Source organism: Vigna radiata, chromosome 4, assembly GCF_000741045.1.
Source record: "Vigna radiata var. radiata cultivar VC1973A chromosome 4, Vradiata_ver6, whole genome shotgun sequence".
NCBI classification, from domain to species: Eukaryota; Viridiplantae; Streptophyta; class Magnoliopsida; order Fabales; family Fabaceae; genus Vigna; species Vigna radiata.
The window spans coordinates 4,194,693-4,215,454 of NC_028354.1; the positions used below are offsets into that span (position 1 = coordinate 4,194,693).

Genomic DNA, 20,762 nt, shown 5'->3' on the forward strand with positions numbered 1-20,762 from the left:
ACACCTATGGTGATGGAGACAAAAATGCAAAGGTGAAACTCTAGGCATTAAGGAGGCAGTTTGAAACTCAGATCATGAAGGAGAGTGAAACCATGGCTGAGTACTTTGATAAGGTACATGAATTAGTGAACAAAATGAGGGCTTGTGGGGATAAGATGACAGATGAGTATATTGTAGATAAAATTTTGAGGACCCTAACCCCAAGATTTGACTATGTGGTGGCTGCCATTGAAGAAACTCGAAGGAAGGAGGATATTAATATTGAGGAATTGTTGCACTCATTAGAAGCCCATGAGTTACGCCTCAATGAACGCAGACAGTGCCAAGAGCAGGCTCTGCAGGCCAGATCTCAGTGGAAGGGGAAAAAGAGCTTCAAGAAAGGAGGTAAATGAGGCAAGAAAGGGAAAGACTCTCAGGACCAGCAAGGAGAAGAGTCCAGTGAGTTTGGAAAAGAAAAGAAATCAAAGAACACTGATGGAGAATGGAAGTTTGATAAGAAAAAGGTGAAATGCTACAACTGCCAAAAACTGGGCTATTATGCTAAGGAGTGTTGGAAAGGTGAAGAGGCTAAGAATAAACCTAAGAAGAGGGCTAATCTGGCTCAAAAAGAGGAATCAGATTCAGAGGCAATGATTTTGATGGCCTATGATGATGAGAAACAACCAGAAAGCACTGTTTGGTATCTTGACTCTGGCTATTCCACTCACATGACCAGGAGAAAAGATTTGTTTGTGAGAATGCAGGGAGTAGAGCATGGAAAGATTAGATTTGTTGATAACAGTAGTTTGGAGGTAGAGGGTTCTGGCAAAGTTGTGTTGAGAGGTGAATATGACAGAGAAGTGGTCATTGAAGAGATACTATATGTACCTGGGTTGAAGACTAATTTACTTAGTCTTGGACAGTTGCTTCAGAAGGACTACATGATAAAGATGGAGAACAATTATCTCAGCATCTTCAATCAAAATGGAAAAGAGGTAATACGGGCCAAATTATCAAGAACAGGACATTCAAGGTGGTGATGGAGGCAGTAAATCATCACTGTTTTACTGCAATAGAAAGGGAAGAGAAATGGTTGTGGCATCTCAGATTTAGGCATCTGAATTTCCAGGATCTATCAATGTTAAGCAAGAAGAAAATGGTGAGTGACTTACCAAAGGTAGACATTCCAATGTGTTCAATGCAAACAGACCTGGGGAAATTTTCAAAGGTTTTTACCTCAGAAATCTGTAGAGAAACTTAGAGTGGTGTATTCAAATGTGTGTGGCCCTATGCAAGTAGAAACACCTGGTGGCAGAAGGTATTTTCTACTATTCATAGATGACTGGACCAGAAAATGTTGGGTCTATCTTTTGAAGAGAAAAGGGGAGGTGTTGCAAAAGTTTCAGAAGTTTAAGAATTTGGTTGAAAGGCAGAGTGAGAAGAAGCTGAAAATCCTGAGAACAGATGGAGGAGGAGAGTATGTCTCCACTGATTTCAGAGATTATTGTGAAAAGGAGGGAATTGTTCATGAAGTCACTCCTCCCTACATGCCTCGACACGATGGGGGCAGTGGAGAGGAAAAACAAAACAATTCTAAATATGGTAAGGTGCATGTTGAAGAGTAAGGGGCTGCCTAGTTTCTTATGGGGTTAGGCTATGATGACAACCACCTATGTTTTGAATTTGTCTCCAACAAAGAGACTGAATTGTGTCACACCAGATGAGGCTTGGACAGGAGTGAAGCCAGATGTTAAGAATCTGAAAGTTTTTGGTTCCCTATGCTATAAACATGTTCCAGAACAGTTGAGAAAGAAGTTGGATGATAGGGGAGTTCCATTAATTCTGATAGGGTATCATGTTACAGGTGGGTACAAGTTGTATGACCCTATAACAGGTGCAGCTTCAATCAGCAGGGATGTGAAAATTGATGAAGCTGAAGAATGGCAGTGGGAATTAAAAGAGAAAGAAGGACCAACCATTGAGTTGGAAAGTGAACCTGCAGCAGAACTAGAGGCATGTAAGAGGGAGGAGAGTGTTAGGAGATCCTCTAGAATTACTCAGTGGCAACACATCTGAGAGACTATGATCTAGCCTATGATGCAACCATTTCATTAGAGGGGAATTTTGTTCATTTTTCTTTAATAGCAGAAGTTGAACCAGTGGAGTTTGAAAAGGCAGTGAGGGATGAGAGGTTGTACAAGGCTATGTAGGAAGAATTAGGTTCAATTGAGAAGAACCAGACCTGGGAGCTAACAGAACTTCCTCTTAACAAGAGACCGATAACATTGAAGTGGATTTACAAGTCCAAGATAAATCCTCAAGGGGTGGTGACAAGATACAAGGCCAGATTGGTGGCCAAAGGGTTCTTACAGCAGGAAGGGATTGACTATGGAGAGGTGTTTGCACCAGTGGCCAGAATGGAGACAGTGAGACTAGTGGTTTCCTTGACTGTGTAGAACAACCAGACCTTACATCAATTAGATGTAAAGTCTGCTTTTTTGAATGGGAACTTGGAGGAAGAAGTGTATGTTGTCCAGCCTCAAGGTTTTGAAGTCAAGAGGCATCTTGACAAGGTGTACAGGTTGAAGAAGGCTCTATATGGGCTCAAGCAGGCTCCAAGGGCCTGAAATAAAAGGATATATGGTTTTATGAGAAGCATTGGGTTTGAGAAGTGTATTTCTAAACATGGAGTGTATGTTCAGTGTTATCAGCAAAATGGGATAAAAGAGAAGTTGATAGTATGCTTATATGTGGATGATCTGCTAGTTACAGGAAGTAGTGTTGGGAGAATTGTTGATTTCAAAGTCCAGATGTTACAGGAGTTTGAAATGAGTGATTTGGGTCAACTTAGTTACTTTCTTGGGATTGAATTCACCAAAACTGATGAGGGTATGTTGATGTATCAACACAGATATGCTTTGGACATGTTAACTAAGTTTAACATGCTTCATTGCAACTCTGCTAATACTCCAACAGAGGTTGATTTGAAGCTTGAGAAAGATCCTGAGGAAGAGGTTGTAGATCCTACCGAATATAGAAGAATGGTTGGAAGCCTAAGGTATTTGTTCAATACTAGGCCAGACATCAGCTATAGTGTGGGCTTGATTAGCAGATACATGCAGAATCCCAGAGTTTCTCATCTGAATGTTGTTAAAAGAATTTTGAGGTACCTAAAAGGTACTTACAAGTATGGAATACTGTTGACAAAAGGTGAACCAGGAGGAGAGGTACGAGTCATAGCTTACTCAGACTCAGATTGGTGTGGAGATAAGGGTGATAGGAAAAGCACTGTTGGGTATGTGTTTTTCTTGGGAGGAGCACCAATTTTGCGGAGCTCTACTAAGGAACCAGTTGTGGCCCTTTCATCTTGTGAGGTAGAATATATTGCTACATGTGAAGCCTCGTGCCAGGCAGTTTGGTTGTGTTCACTGATAAGGGAATTGAAGATTGAAGCAAAGGAGAAGGTCAGACTGCTTATGGACAATAAGTTAGCCATAGACTTGACCAAGCATCCTACATCTCATGGTAGGAGCAAACATATTGAGACTCGGTTCCACTACATCAGGGAACAAGTCAGCAGAGGGAAGATTGAAGTGGTATACTACAGATCTGAAGATCAGATCACAGATGTACTCACTAAAGCTTTAAAAAATGAACGCTTTCTAACTCTTAGAAAGTAGATCAGAGTGAGAAAGGTTGAGATCGTGGTACATCGACAGAAAGAGGTCACGAAAATCTAGGGTTTTTGTCTCAGAGTTGAGATTAGCTCAGAGAAAGGTGTTTTCACGATTTTTACCGATTTCAAAGCCAAAGAAAGTGTTTTTACCGATTATTAATCGGTGGAAGTGGTGTAGTTTCGTCGGAGATGGAGTTTTTCACCGATTCAACCGATGAAAAAGAGGGCTTTTGTAAAAATCATGTATTTTTTATTGTTTTTGTTTAGGAGGAGTGTTGAAATAAACAAAAACGAGTTAGTTTTACAGTTACAGTTGGTAGATCATGTATAAATAAAGCTGTAAACATATATTTGTGCTAATGAAAATTTTATGAGAGTATTAGACAATACTTGTGAGTGTCTCTGAGTGCCTTGTTGTAGTCTCAGTGTTTTACTCCAGCGAGCAGTGAGTGTGGTGGCCTGAGGTTGTGTCTGGAGGAACCCTAACAGAGCTCCAGAAGCTTTGACCTCTCTCTAGAAACATCACATTTTGGTTTTCTCTCTCTATCATGTGCACTTTCTTTTCTTTAATATCAGAAGATATTATTTGGTGTGTAGTTACGTTTCTGTCCCCACTTTTTCTAATAATTTCTTATGATGAGGTATCTTAAGCCCCAATAATAAAAGAAAAGCCTCAACCTAATGTTGAAGTGATCTTGACATAAATATTAAAAATTCCTTCAACAATAACAAGTTTCTCTAAATGTTTTTTTAGCAAAAAATTCTAACAAATTCACTCCTTTTAAGACCAATTGGACAAAAAAACTTCACCTGAATCTCTAAACCTATACAATTACAAACACTAGAAGAATATATTGAAAAGCTTGATCATTATTTTAGAATAATCATGGATACAAGAATATACAAAATTAATAATATAAAATCTTTTTTCAAAAGATTTCCATTACTCTCCACTTGACCAAGCCAAAACCATAATCTTTTGAGTTTATTCGAGTAGACTTAGACTCTAAAGAAATATCTCATACAAAAAATATTATAACTTTATTTTATTTTTCAAATTATTGTAAAATAAGTATATTATAATTATTAAGTTTATCCAAAAAAAGATTTACTAAAAACTTATAATATTAATAAATTCTGAAACAAACCACATAAAAGGTTAACATTATTTTTCATCCAAAACTTTAAGATAATAGTCTTCACGGTTATATATATATATATATAATAATCTTCTTTCTTATTTTTAACGGAACTTACAGTGACTTGAAATTCTAATAAAAGTGTGTTCCCATGTATAAAGTCACTTGAGATATAAACATAATATGTTTTTCATATCTTTAACCTTCTTCAATAATTCCAAAAAGTATATTATTTTATTTATCTTTAATCATGTCATTACTTGTATCAAAACCCAATACTTTGAATATTTGGTTTACTAGAGAGAAATATAATAATAATAATGAATGAATTTAAAAGAATAAATAATCTCATAATACCTCTTAAATTTGGATTCATAATTCGTCCATTACACCCTCCACATATAAGTGCTAGTTGTACTTCCAACCTTGTTATACAAATTACAAAACAAAACAAATTAAAAAAACTTTAAAAAAATAAGATATGTTTTAAAAAGATAAATTGTTATTACAAATCCCAATATATAATTAACTTATGCTTAGAAGACAATATGATATAAAATAATATAAAACATTTAGAACAAAAGTTGGAAGAATCAGTCTTTAGAAGTTTCTTAATTTGACATCTAAAAAAAGTGCACATAATTTGAGGCCCATTGCATATAAAATAATGTCATATTTGTTACTTTTATTTAAACTTTTTTATAGGAATATGAGAGTAATATTATAATCCTTAAAATTTTTTAACATTTATTAAAATAAAACATAAAAGAAAAATAGAAAAAAAAGTCAATAAAAAGAAAAATAAAAATATATATTTTATTAGTTATAAATATTATTTATATGTGAACACTAATACTATGTAATATTATATCAATACAAAAATAAATTATGATTAATAAAACATTGTAGTAAATTGTAAGGATACTAAAAGTAAAGTTACTCTATATAAAAATGTTCACATTTAAATACTAACCATATTTCTAATACGAGTAATATTTCTTTTCTAAGAAAAATCAATTATGTTTATCCAGCCCACTAAAAGACAAAACACTTAATAATTTATAATTTTTTTTATATGTAATAAATATATTATAATTATTTTCCCAAAATATTTCCTATTTTAGTTAACTTATTTAAATATAATTTTATTATGCAAGATATTATATAGAAATCATTTAATAAATAAGCGTGATACGCTGGTAAAAATACTATTTTTCTCTGTAAAGAAAAATGCTTATGGAAGTCATTGGAAAAAGAAAGAATTCCCCGTACCCCTCAAATTTCAACCTGCACCCCATTAAATATTTGAAATATCAAAAGTAACCTTATGAGTTTTTTTTTTTTTTTTTTTTTATGTAAATCTAATGTTTTTATCCTCTTCTTTACCTGGACACTTCTGCAGTTGCGCATGAGTTCTCAAATCCAGCCTTATAGTTGCAATTTTGGCCACTGTTTGAAGCATCGAAGAGGAAGTTTGCGGTAAGCTGTTCACCGGAACTGTAGAGGAGTAAACATAAAGTTTGTATTCCACAACAACATATCCAAAATATATTATCAAAAAAAAGACTTTTCTAATTTAGCGTGAATTTTAAGCCTAATTCAATATCACAAAGTTAGTTTTATAAAATATATATATATATATATATATATATATTATAAGTTCATGTTTTGGGACATTAAGTCTAACTAAATCTTATAAAATTAGTTTGTAAAGTGAAATTTGTATAATAAGCCGGGCAAATAATAAATTTCTTAAGGATAAACTTTAATCCATGACTCTCATACCGTGTTAAGAAGTGAACTTTAAGCTTAATTCAACCTTATAAAACTGACTTAAAAAATGAGGTTTGCACTCACTTATATGCTCTAAATTGACCATATCTTTAATCGATACAGGACTTCTAACAATATGTTTCCTTATGAACAATCCGAAACATGTTTAAGAATGTATCGCAAAGATAAAAACTTAAGGAAGTTGTGATTTAGCCTGCTTGGTTTCGGAGTGTTATTGCTAACTCTCAAATGTGCTTGTGAGTGTGACATTGCGTTTGCATGTACCCATTTCTTCACCATACCCATGGTTCTCACTTTTCTCTTTCTCTTTGCTCGTTTCTCCAAAACTTTGTCGAAATCACACATTCCTTGTTAGGAAATAACACAAATTTCTTATAATAAGATTTATGGAAACAATATAGATGGAGAATAATCACATACAAAATTGATAAAGGAGTTTAGCAAATTATATTAAAAGAGAAAATTAAAATGAATGTTTACAAAGCATTTAACTCACAACCCAAATAAACCCAGAAAAATAAAATATTATTTTTCTCTATCTTCTCTCGCTCTCTTTCTTTTTTTTTCTTTGCTATTGGAATATATCATAATAAACTTTTGTACGTATGTATTTATACACAATGCAATGTACATAATTATACAATGTTTTTTAATTGATTGGTTTTTGATTTCTCTCTCCCAAAATACACTTTTCCACTTAAACTATTTGTTGACCAATTCCAACAATCTCCCACTTGAAGACTGATTTCAATTTGTCTTCACACCTCAATTAATGAAGCCATCTTGTATGTTATTAAGACTAATTCAAGTTGAACACAACTTCAATTTTTCAATTGTTGGGTTCATACTTCCTAAAATTTTTCTCAATATTAACACCTCATCCTTAAGCAAAGATTTGATAAAATGATAATGAAGACCATATGTTTTGTTCTCTAATGAAATGTTGAATTCTTTACTAGATGTATTCACTCTAATTATCACTAGACAATACACTCTTATGAATAAACTACAACTTAGTTAATAAACCTTGAAGCCATATCACTTATTCACTAGCTTAATTGTAACATACTCAACATCTGTATTGGATAAAACAACAATCTTTTGCATTTGTGATATCCAACTAACAACTGTAGTACCAATAGTAAAAATGTAACTAGTGGTACTTATTCAATTATCAACTTCACCTCTAAAGTCTACATCTACACAACCTTGTACTTTTAATTCTCCTTTACTAAAGTACAAACATTTTTCTATGATGCCTTGTAGATACCTCAAAATTAATTTAACTACTTCCCAATGAGTCTTACCTGGATTTGACATAAGCCTGCTAACAACTCCCACGACATGATAATGTTTGGCCTTATATAAACCATAACGTACATTAAAATTCCAATGATTGAATATGTGGAACTTTAGCCATGAGTTCTCTTTCTTTATGTGTTTGAGTTGTTGTTCCTTGGGAAAATGAAAATGATTGGCCAAAGGTGCACTAATTGGCTTAACATCTTCCATGTTAAATTTGGGTAAAACACAATTTATGTAATCTATTTGAGATAATCGCAAAATTTCTTTTTGCTTATCTCATGTCATTTGCATTCCAAGGATCTTTACAGGACCTAAGTCCTTCATGTTAAATTCTTTTGACAATTGAATCTTTAAGCTTTTTATTTCATCCATATTTGGACCTATCACTAACATATAATCGACATAAAGTAATAAATTGATATAATTAGAATTATATCTCTTGAAGAAACAACAATGGTCAACATTGCACTTTTGGAAATCTTCATTGAGCATGAAGCTTTTTAACTTCTTGTACCATTGTCTTGAAGCTTGTTTCAAACCATACAAGCTCTTCTTTAATATGAAAAACATATTCTTTTTCCCTTCTTCTAAGAAACCTTCGAGTTAATACATATAAATTTCTTCATCTAAGTCTCCATGAAGAAATGCAATATTTACGTCTAAATGCTCAAGGTAGAGCCCTTCACAAACAACAATACTTAAAATTGTTCCAATATTATTGAGTTTCACAACTATAACAAAGATTTTTATGTAGTCAATTCCTTCCTTTTGTGGAAATCCTTTAAAAACTAATTGGGTTTTATATCTCTTGGAGCCATCATGATCCTCTTTTACAATATACACCCATTTGTTGTGAGATGCCTTTTTCCCAATAGGAAACTTTACTAATTCCCATGTATGATTGAATACTAGATATTTCATCTCATTTTTCATAATGACCTCCCATTTATTAGCATTTGAAGTCTGACATGCGTCCTCACAATTTCTAGGCTCCCTTTTGTCAATTAATAATATATAATTAAGCTAATTTTTATTAGACATATGAGGTCGAGGGGATTTTCTCACATCAAGAGTTGGAGTAGAAGGCTCAAATGTGTTAAGATGTTGGTCATTATTATTTTCAACTGATTCATCTAGTTGAGGAGGATCAATTATAGGAGTTTTTGGGACATCATTCACCTTTACATACACTAGACCATTATTTTCTAAGTTTTTAGTATATGTGTTGCCCCTATCCTTGTACAATACTCTTTCATTAAAGATCACATCTCTACTACGAATAATCTTTCTGTTTTCATTTAAGATCAAGTTTATTCCTTCCTTGATCACTAATGCTCACATATGCTACACAATAAAAAAAACTCTAAGATGTGAGAGTTTTACATCTCTTCCACTTCATACTTCTTTTAGTATTTTGTGCTCTAGTGATACAAATGGACCTCAATTGATTAAGTAATTTATTATGTTAACTATTTCTACCCATAACTGCTTTGGTAAGTGTTATAATATATTATAATTATTGCAAAAGAATTAAAGGTCTGTAACGTTTCTTGCAACGTTAAAAAATGTTTTATGGTTGCAACGTTCAAAAATTTTTGTCAAGCAACGATTAAAAAAAAGTTTTAATGCTCCAACGGTATAAATTTAATGGTTTTTATTTTCTTTTATTTTCTTATTTTTTTTCCTAGCTCTATAAATAGACAGCTCTTCTGCCATTCCAAGATACACCAAAAAATCAGTCTTTCTCATTCTTCTCTCTTCTGAGTTTCATTCTTTAACTCTTCTTCTCTTCTAAAAATATTTTGGGTTATTCTTATACTCTATTTAGAGTTCCTTGCTAGTTTTGAGATCCTCAAAAATATTCTGAGAAGTTCCTGTTGTATTATGGGGAACTTGCTGTTAAGCCCCTAGCAAGTGTACCAGATCGTTATCAAGTAATATATAAACGGTAAGTCCGAGTATCGTTATCCCAAAGGACTCTTAGGCCTTAACTTTCATGTAAATTGATCTTATAAGACTTGAAAAGAAATAATCTTGTAGTTGTGAATGCAAAACGAAAATAAACATGCAAATGCAAGTGAATCAATTGGCAAAGAAAAGATATGAAGGAATGAAGTTGTTGGGGTTTACAATTTCATATTATCCACCCTCTTATATCTACTTTTCTTATTTAATTCGCTTTATTATCTAATTGTCATGCAAACTTTCTTAGCCTACCCTAAACCCAATTCCTTAGCTAAAAGAGCCTACTATTAATAACTAGTTTACTATCTCTAGTCTCCCTGAGTAATTAATAATGCATTCATGTACAAAAGCAAAATACAATTGATCGTCCTACCCCTATCTCTAGGCAGTATTGCTTAATCAAGGAATTTCCTATCAGTTCATGACTTCCCCGTACGTTCCCCTATCGACAAAGGCAAATATCTTCTTACCGAATGAGTTAAACGATAAAAACATTGAGCATAGATAAGAAACCCAACAACTAATTATAAAAGCATATGAATAAGATAAGAATTTCAATATAAGAGAGTTTCAAAAGATTACATTGTTCCCCAACAACAAAGGGTTTAGTTCACCATAAACATGGTGAAACTAGATGGAATTAAATGAAAGAATGGAAGAGTAAACCCTAGATTTGATGAATTATAGCCTAAGCATCCAAGAAACCGTCTCTAAGGAGTGTAGAAGTGTTCTGGACGTCTCTCCTGCCAAAATATTACTTTGAGGGTCGCACTAGGGCTATTTATAAAGCATAAAAGTAACAAAACTTAAGCCCAAGCCCAACATTGCACCGCTCAGCGCCTAAATTGGCCGCTCAACGGTTTGCCTCTAATCGCCGGACCGCTCAACGGTCCCTCTCACCGCTCAGCGGTTTGCCTCTAATCGTTTTGGACGCTCAGCGGCACCGCTTGGGCGAGAAACGTTGAATTCCCCCTCGTCTCTGGCGCTTAGCGTCAAATTCCAGCGCTGAGCGGTGGCCTTGACTCTTCTTTTCTTCCTTTTTTTCCTCTTTTCTTGAGTCTAAGTCCTCCCTACTTCACTTCCATCTTCAATTCTCATCAAAACCCTGCAAAACAATGCAAAAACAAGCATAATATCTCTAAAAACAACTTTTGATTCTCATGTGACTCAACTAAGTGTTTTACTTGATTATAAGCTCATTCTAAGCTATAAAGGGTATGTTTTGATATCAAATTCAAGTATAAAAATAACGGTTTTTAGACTGTTATCACTTGCGCAAAACACCGCGAATAATTCCTTAAGAACAATGACTTTACACGCCTTAGGAAATTTTGTTCGTTATTCTGTCAGCTTTTTATAACAATCTTAAAGACTTATGGCTGACGTCAACATCATGCCTTCGGATAGCCAAAGAATTGTTTCCGGAACTCAGACGGTCTTCACAAAATCACTTCTGAACGTGTCAAAAGTCGAGGATTTCTCAGGTCAGAACTTCTGGTGTTGGCAAGAACGTGTGTCCACATGTATGGAGTTGTTGCTGCTCCCAAAAGGTACACACACAAACCTGATCACAAAAGGAAAAATAATTTTCTTAAATCTCGTCCCAATGAATCTAAACCCACCTGGTGTAGATTAAGAGAAACGACAATCCTCCTAGGGCATTATTGCTGCGGTCGTTTCTCAAGTAAATCTGATGACCAATGTGAGCAAATGGGTGGTAGACTCTGGTGCTACCAAGAATATTTGTGCAAATAGAAGTGATGGAAACCCATTTAGGGCATTCCATTCAAAGAAGTAGCAAATCAAGCTAAGACTAAGAAAGGGAAGTAAAAGAAGGACTTTCTAAAGCTTTCTTGAGTTTCTTTCTCTAAGTCTTAGAAGGATCATCTTTTAATATGTTCTACTTTGTTTTGTAGGTTCTAATAAAGCTTGGAGAAGTTGATTGAAGCCATCCCAGAAGTAGGAGCAAAGGAGGGAGTACCATCCAAGGAGAGGAAGCCAAAAGAAGGAGGCAACCAGGCAGCACTCAGCGCCACCATATACCGCTCAGCGCCAGCGAGGAAATGTGACCCGCGTGAGTTGGCTGACTTGGAAGGAGGCATGGATCTTGTTGCCTGGAAATGGCGCGCATCCTATGTAAATTTATTTGAATTTTAAGAAGGATTTGGATCAGAAATGAGACCCCTCTTCACCTATAAATAAGAGGGTCTCCTCCTTTGTAAAATCACTTTTGAGCTATAGTGAAATGCTGTAGAAATTATTTTCTAGCCCTATTGCTCTTGAGTCACTTCTTCTCTTTACTTTCTCTATCCTTTCCTCTAGCTTCCTTCCATAGTGGGAAGGCCTTCTGAGCTGAGAGGATACTCCATACACTACTTCCATCACAAGCACACCAAAACTCCTATCATTTACATTCATTTTCGCTGCACTACTTTGCATTTTCGGGGCTTGCTGTTTGGAGTTGTATCTCACGGATTCTAGACCCAGGCAAGCTTCCATCAAGAATTGCCTTTACCTCTTACACTAATGTAGGGGATGGGAAGAACACGTCTACCTCGGTGATTCCAGCACCACTCTTGTTCTAGGAAAAGGAAGAATTCTTCTCAAACTCACATCTGGAAAAACTCTGGCCTTGAGTGATGTGCTACACATGCCAACAATCAGAGTTAATCTAATCTCTGTAACACTATTGGGAAAGGTGGGGGTTAAAGTGTCATTTGAGTCTGACAAGATCAGTAAGACAAAAATTAATGTTTTCGTGGGGAAAGGATATTGTGATCAAGGAGTCTTCATTCTAAATGTTTCTGAAAAAAATTAATGAATCAAGTTCTTCTGCTTATATTGTTGACTCGTATGATATATGGCATGCTATATTAGGACATGTGAATTCCTTGTATGTTTTGAAATTACAATAACTATGATTGATTAATATGCATGATAAACAGAGTAATAAGTGTGATATATGTGTAGAATCTAAATTAACAAATAAAACATGTTTTTCTATAGAACGCCAAACTGAACTGTTAGGGTTAATTCATACTGATCTAGCTTATATCAAACAAACTATGTATAGAGGAGGTAAAAAATTTTTTATGACCTTTATAGATGATTATTCTAGATACACCACAGTTTACTTAATCAAACATAAAGATGAAGCCTTTAATGTGTTTTTAACCTATAAAGCAGAAGTAAAAAATCAATTGAATAAGAAAATTAAGAGGATTAGATTAGATAGAGGTGGTGAGTATGTTTTGTTTAATGAATTTTGTGTTAAAGAAGGGATTATCTGTTGAGATTGTTGACAACATAATATCTATATCACTGTAGTTTTTTATGATGACAACACATTGCTTAATAACACGCATATGTTGTTGTTGTGTTACATGTTCTTATGCTAATTGATTGATATATCTGTTGAACATGTTTATATGTTGTATTGATGTGTGAATGCATAAACATTAAGCTTGTACATGTTACATCATTTTTGGATGCATTGCACATGTTTTAAAGCATGAAAACCACAAGCACTTTCATGAACTCATCACTGTGTAACATGTGACATCCCAAAAATTATATGATGAATATAATACATCAGGAAATAGCATTATAGTAAGACGAAGCAGTTGAAGGATGTACATAAGATTATAATATTTACAGTCATCCAAAAGAACTATAAAATTATAAACTTTAAGTACATAAAAAGTCCATCAAAATAATGGAAAAGATGTAAGAGTAATAATATAAACTAGGTGCTGCATATAAGCTACAAAGTTTTTCAAAATATAGAAAGGAGTCTAATAGAAAGAGCCTAAGAGCTAGTGGTTGGGTCCTCTCCCTCCAAAGCCTGCTCCAGGGGTACATCCTCTCCCTCTGCTCACATCCAAAGTTGGATGATCATTGCAAAAAGAAAAGCACACACATACAAAACACAAACCAAACTATGCAATGGTATTATATAAAGTTTAAACATATCCATATATTCAGACAACAGATCAAGTATAATGTCCTATCATGTTAAGATGCAATCTAGACTCGTCCTGACTAGAATGAATATCGATCTGGGGCGGGTTGTGCACTTGTGGTGGCCTCTACTGCCTTGCAAGGCCCTTGCCAATGGGTTCTACCCTACCACACACAAGTGTAAGCCCTTTACCAAATAATAGGCCTCCACGTAGCACCTATTACTAGGACCTCCTACTACTCTCACCACACGCGTCAATCTTCTCTAAGATTGAATGACTGTTAGAGTGTTAGGGATAACCCCCCATGTGAAAGCCTTATATAATTCTAAACAGTATGAGAATCTAACCTAGAGACCCTATTTTTATACTAAACTATCACTTTGGTATAATCATACTTCCCAAGATTCATCAAACATGACATATTTTCACAGAAACATATTTTTATAATACAAATTTCTTTATAGCATATTATTACCAACACTTACTTAATTTAAAAAGCTTGGAGACCCTCACCAATGGATCCAGAAGGGTAAAAAAACCCCAGAACAACCTAAAGAACGTCCAAAACGGACGTCTGGAACCCCCAAAACGTCAAAAAAATTAAAAACACTCAATCTACCGCACATAATTCGCTCAGCGCACACCCTGTGGTGCGTTGTGCGAATTTTTCCTGACAAAAACCTTCGCAGAGCGCACAGAGTGCGCTATGCGACTCTGCATAATCTGCAGCACCCTAAAACCTGCATAATGAAGCAACTCTACCCTCCCATACCAATTCTAACCATTTTGATGAACTTCTAGCACTCTTAACTTGATCTATATTATCTAATTGCTTCTAACACTTCATAAACACATTCTATAATGATTTAACAACTATCTACACTCAATTTACTCAATTTCATCAACCTATATACCCAATCCTAATTCTACAAGTTAGACACTATTTCTATCACTTTTGACACTTCTAATAAGTTACATTTGACTTATCTAATGGTCTTAAATGACCATAACAACCTGAAACCCCCAATTCAAATTTTAGGTACCTCAGTTCCCTTAGAATGACCTTAAAATCCCAGTTTTCTTTTAACGATTTAGTAAACTATCTAATCACCGTCATTCTCTTCAATCAGTCACTCACTATCAACATTGAAACCTCATCTATACCAGTTCATAACATAATTCAACAACTGCACATTTTGCCAGGCATTTGAACAATAAAAACTCACATGCAAAATAACCGAACTCAGTACAAACAATATCCATTCAAAAGAAATTCACACATGAATTAATTTTCTATTTCAATTAGTCATTAATCACAGGCATATCTTAATACACCGAATAGAAACAGTAAGGCCCAACTTCCCTTACCTTGCAAAATTACAGCTCACAAAATGCTCTAGATAGACACCTTGCACCCTAGAACTTGACAACACCTATAAATCCCCAATTCGAGATAGAAATTAGTTTTTAAAACAGTATTTGAGCTAAACATTGGGGGGAAAACCTAAATCACTCACATGCAACAGGACCATTGCATGATCACTACCCTAATTTGGATAAGAAAGGAGGGAAAGGAACACTTAACAGATGAAAACAGAAAATTGATCCGGTAAAAGTGTTGCTCATGAAGCTTGGATGGTCTAGGAAATTTCTGATAAGCAAAGTCTATGGGTTAGATTTTTTTGGAAGCAGAGAAGAAGGATGCATAACCAAGAAGGGGAAATGTGAGAATGTGGTAGTGGCTCTTCAAACAAAGAATAAGCTTCAAAATTACGTTTTGTTATTTTATTGAGAAAACATTCAACCATTCATCTGCTGCCACATGTGCCCCTCAACATTTCTTTTTCTTAGATTTTACATAACAAAGCTATAGTGCAGTCGACTCCATTATTGATAGATTCGACTATGCTAAAATCTTTGTACAGATTTTGAGAATCAGTGCTTTGTGAGATTTTGAGAAGGAAAGAATTTAAAAATGTTTTTACATGTTGAAGTTGACTATTTGCGCCACATAATCGACTGTATTAGTTATCTGTTTTGAAATTATGTTATGCTCTTGCACTATAACGATTATATTTTCAAAAGTTAGTTAAGCATTGATTAGTTGGTTAACTCTATTAAATGAGTTTTTATTTTGGTTAAATGTATGCAAGCAGTTTGACTGAACTGTTACAACTGTTATAACCCAGTCAACTTAATTAGTAGCATATTCGATTAAGAGATTGTCTGTTAAACAAAAAACTATAAATAGACTGAACACAAATTTGTTTAAAGACTTTTGATGATCTGACAATTTCATTTCTTTTTCAGATTGATATCTCTGGTTTTTGGGAGCTCCAAGAATTCTCCAAGAAGACGGTGGTGATCTTTCTTGAAAGAGATTCAAAGGGAGACTGATTGCACGCACATTGATTGATCATATTTTGCACAGTGAAGGTGTTTCTGGTTTGATCATATTGAGGCTTGGCAACCTTGAAGACTACTGCATATTCTAGCTTGTCATCCTTGAAGACTATTGTATTGGACCTGTTGTGATGACAAGGGATAGACTCGTGGAGTCTGGTTCACTTTGAGGACTGTTCAAAGTGGTGATTGGCAGATTGCAGGAGAGGGGACATCTTGCTGCAAGTCTTGCTATTTTTGTTGCCTATGTTTTGGTTAAGGGTTAGAGAGGAGATTTATATTTTTGACGTGGAGGTCTTTTATAAATTCCTTGTTGTAAAAACCGCAACTATTATAGTGCATTTGCTTCCTGGGTTGGAAGGACACTGGATGTAGGCATTGTTGGCCTAACCAGTATAAAACACAGTGTTTGATTTTCTCTATCCCTGCACTTTTACTTTACAGTCGACTTTACTTCTAGTGCAGTCAACTAGGTTTTTATGCTGCATACAAATTTTCATTACTTGCATTTCAAGAAAGTTTGAAAAGTTTAATACTTTGTTTTCAAGATTGTGAAAAGACTTTATTTTCGATAAACCACAAATTCACCCCCCTCTTGGTGTAAAAAGAAGCCTACCTGTTTTCCAACAATTGGTATCACAGCTAGTTTTCATAAGATATTTGAAAAACTAGTCGACTTTAATTTTCTTTGATTCGACTATAAATTTGGGGATGGCTTCTGTTTCGTATTTTAAAAGGATTTATGATTTCAAAATTGATTTTGTATCTACACCCTACAATAAGAAGTCAAAGTGTGTAACTAATTATTTCTACGAATCCTTTGAAATAGGAAACTTGCAACACAAGGCAACTCAAGATGGAGAACCTTATGCAGAAACACAAAGATCAATTCTGTCAGATAACAGATTCACAAGGTTTCTGAGAAAGAAGGACAAAAAAAGTTATTCAGGTGATGTTAAGAAGGCCAAGAATAAAGAAGAGTTGACTATGATGGCAAAATCCAGAATTGTCAAAGTTGATATGAAACAACTGTCCAAAATTTCTACGTGGTATCTTGACAGTGGCTGCTCAAGACACATGACTGGAGATCCCACAAAGTTCTCAGATATCTCCTACAAAGCTACTGGTCACATCACGTATGGTGATAATAACAAAGGGAGAATCGTCGGCATAGGTAAAATAAAAACTCCTTCATCCTATGAAATTAAAAATGTCTTACATGTTGAAGGGTTAAAACACAATCTGCTTAGCATCAGTCAGTTGTGCGACAAAGGTCTAAAGATCACATTTGAGCCTAAATACTGTATGATTAGCAACGGGACAACAAATGAGTTACTACTGGTGGGAAAAAGATTGAACAACACCTATGTAATCGACTTCACAGACAACTCATTCGATTCTGTTGTATGTCTGATGACTAAAGAAGAAGATGTTTGGTTATGGCACAAAAGACTCGCTCACATCAGTATGAATCAACAAAACAAACTGGTCTCCAAGAACCTGGTAAATGGTTTGCCCAAAATTCGATATACTGCTGACAGATTATGTGATGCATGCCAAAAAGGGAAGCAGACCAAACAGTCTTTCAAGAGTAAAAGAGAGATGTCAACCAAGAAACCTTTGCAATTACTCCACATGGACCTGTTTGGACCATCAAGAACAAAAAGTCTCGGGGGAAATTCATATGGACTAGTCATTGTTGATGACTACTCACGGTATACTTGGACCTACTTCATTGCAGCCAAAAATGACGCACTCAAAGTTTTCAAACGCTTTGCTGCTGCTGTTCAAAATGAGATGGATCTCAAGATTAAGGCTATCAGAAGTGATCACGGAGGAGAATTCCAAAACAAAGATTTTGATGATTATCTAGCTGAAATGGGAATTGCTCATAACTTCTTAGCATCTTGAACTCCACAACAAAATGGAGTTGTTGAAAGGCAAAATAGAGCCCTTGAGGAACTAGCAAGGTCTATGCTAAATGACAGAGCTATGCCAAAATATTTCTGGGCAGATGCTGTAAGTACTGCATGCTATGTACTGAACAGAACTATCATAAGATCAATATTAAAGGTGACTCTCTATGAATTGCTGAGAGGAAGAAGGCCAAACATTTCACATTTGAGAATCTTTGGAAGCAAATGTTTTGTGTTGAATAATGACAAAGAGAACCTCAGTAAGTTTGACTCTAAAGCAGATGAAGCAATCTTCATAGGGTATTCCTTAAACAGCAAAGCTTACCAGGTATACAACAAAAGGACTATAAATGTTGAGGAATCTATTCATGTTGCATTTGATGAGTTCATCATGGCTCCTAATTGTTTTGAACAAGTCAAGGACTTAGTTGAAGAAGATGAAAATTCAGCTGGAGGAGAAGAAATGCCTGAAGAATCCACTGACAAGGAAAACGGTAATGAACAAGTCGACTCTCCCATAACAGAATCGACTAAAGAGTGGAAAGTACCAAGGAATGTTTCTACTGAAAATATTATTGGTGACATCTCAAGTGGAGTATCCACAAGAAGGCAATTAAAACAATTATGCATCAATGTTGCCTATGTATCCAAAAATGAGCCAAAAAAGGTAGAAAAGTCACAAAATGATGAAAACTGGATTATGGCAATGCAAAGTTGAACCAATTCAGGAGAAATAATGTATGGGAACTTATACCTAGAAGACCTGAGCTGTAAGTTATAGGTACAAAGTGAGTATTTCAGAACAAAATGGATGATTCTGGTGAGATCATAAAGAACAAGGCAAGACTAGTGGCTAAAAGCTACTGCCAGGAAGAAGGAATCGACTATGACGAGACATATGCTCCTATAGCCAGACTAGAAGCTATAAGGATACTTCTTGCTATTGCATTTATAATGAAATTCAGATTATATCAGATGGATGTCAAAAACGCTTTCTTAAAAGGGTATATTAAGGAAGAAGTTTATGTACCGAGATTTAAAGACTTTGAACACCCTGATCATGTTTGCAAACTGAGAAAAGCTCTGTATGGCTTAAAGCAAGCTCCAAGATCATGCATGGTATGAGCGTTTAAGTGAACTTCTCATAAAGAAAGGATTCTTAAGGGGCAAAGTCGACTCAACACTGTTCATCAAAAGTTCAAATAAGGATAAACTATATGTCCAAATATATGTTGATGATATTATTTTTGGTTCAACTAACTCTATGTTGTGCAAAGAATTTTCAAAGATTGTGCAGGACGAATTTGAAATGTCCATGATGGGAGAACTGACATACTTTCTTGGTCTACAAGTCAAGGAAACTAAAGATGGAATTTTCATTCACCAATCCAAATACTGCAATGATTTACTGAAGAAATTTAAAATGCTGGACTGCAAGGAGGCTGCAACTCCTATGACAACCAGCTATTATTTGGATCTTGATGAGGTTGGAAAATATGTTGACTAGAAAATGTATCGAGGTATGATTGGATCCTTACTTTACCTTACTGTCAGTAGGCCTGACATAATGCACAATGTATGTCTTCATGCTAGGTTTCAATCTTCACCTAAAGAATCACACCTAACAACTGTAAAAAGAATTTTGAAATACCTCAAAGGAACCAAAGGCCTCAGACTATGGTATCCAAATGGTACAAACATTTTTCTTGAAGGGTACATTGATTTTGACTTTGGAGGTTGCAAACTAGACAAAAAAAAGCACTAGTGTCACATGTCACTTACTTGGATCATCCCTGATATCTTGGCATTCAAAGAAACCAGCTTGTGTTGCCTTATCCACCACAGAAGTTGAGTACATAGCAACTGGAAGTTGTTTTGCACAATCTCTTTGGATAAAGAGTCAATTAGAGGATTACGGTATAAAACTAGATAATATTCCTTTAAAGTGTGATAGCACTAGTGCCATAAACTTGACAAAGAATCCTGTTTTACATTCGAAAACTAAGCACATTAAAATAAGGCATCACTTCATTCGAGATCATATCCTTAAGGGTGAAATCAAGATTGAGTATGTCGATACCTTGCATCAATGGGTTGACATTTTTACAAAACCTCTTAACAGAGAGAGATTTTTCACAATTCGAAATGAACTGGGAATTCTAAATGATAGTAGCATAACATGATGACTAATTTGACTGTGATATGATTGAAGTCGATTATGCTTGATCTGTTACAAATCTTTTCATATTGAATTCTATTGTTTTTTGTTATATTTACTGCATAACTAAAATGCTTGATCTGTAGAAGATCTTTGAAAGGTTTTACAGGAAAAACATTGCTTTGGAAACTACATGTGGAATTCAACAGCTTTGGGAAGCAATGTATTCGACTGAGAAAATAATGCAATCGACTGCTCATAACAGAGTTATAAATTCCAATTATGGAATTTGGTTTTCTTTCGTTGATTGATTATTTTATCTTGATTATCTGCAATTATCTCTTATCCAAATCGATTATACATATCTTGATTGAGATAATGTTGTGAGATTGTTGATGTTTGTATCATTGCATGACTAGATTGTTTGATATCTTGTCTTTGATACAACCTTGTGCTATGTTGTTT

The 20,762-nt window shown here is 34.8% G+C and overlaps 1 protein-coding gene across 1 annotated transcript; it reads left to right on the forward strand.

Annotated features, from left to right (window-relative positions):
* Positions 1-2,627: 2,627 nt before the first annotated feature.
* Positions 2,628-3,659, forward strand: LOC106758263 (uncharacterized mitochondrial protein AtMg00810-like). The gene has a single exon (XM_014641201.1). The coding sequence runs from the start codon at positions 2,628-2,630 to the stop codon at positions 3,657-3,659; it is 1,032 nt and encodes a 343-aa protein (XP_014496687.1).
* Positions 3,660-20,762: the final 17,103 nt, after the last annotated feature.

Bases quoted from the DNA above. Each gene is read 5' to 3' on its own strand.
- LOC106758263 (XM_014641201.1), top strand. From the start codon at position 2,628: ATGAGAAGCATTGGGTTTGAGAAGTGTATTTCTAAACATGGAGTGTAT.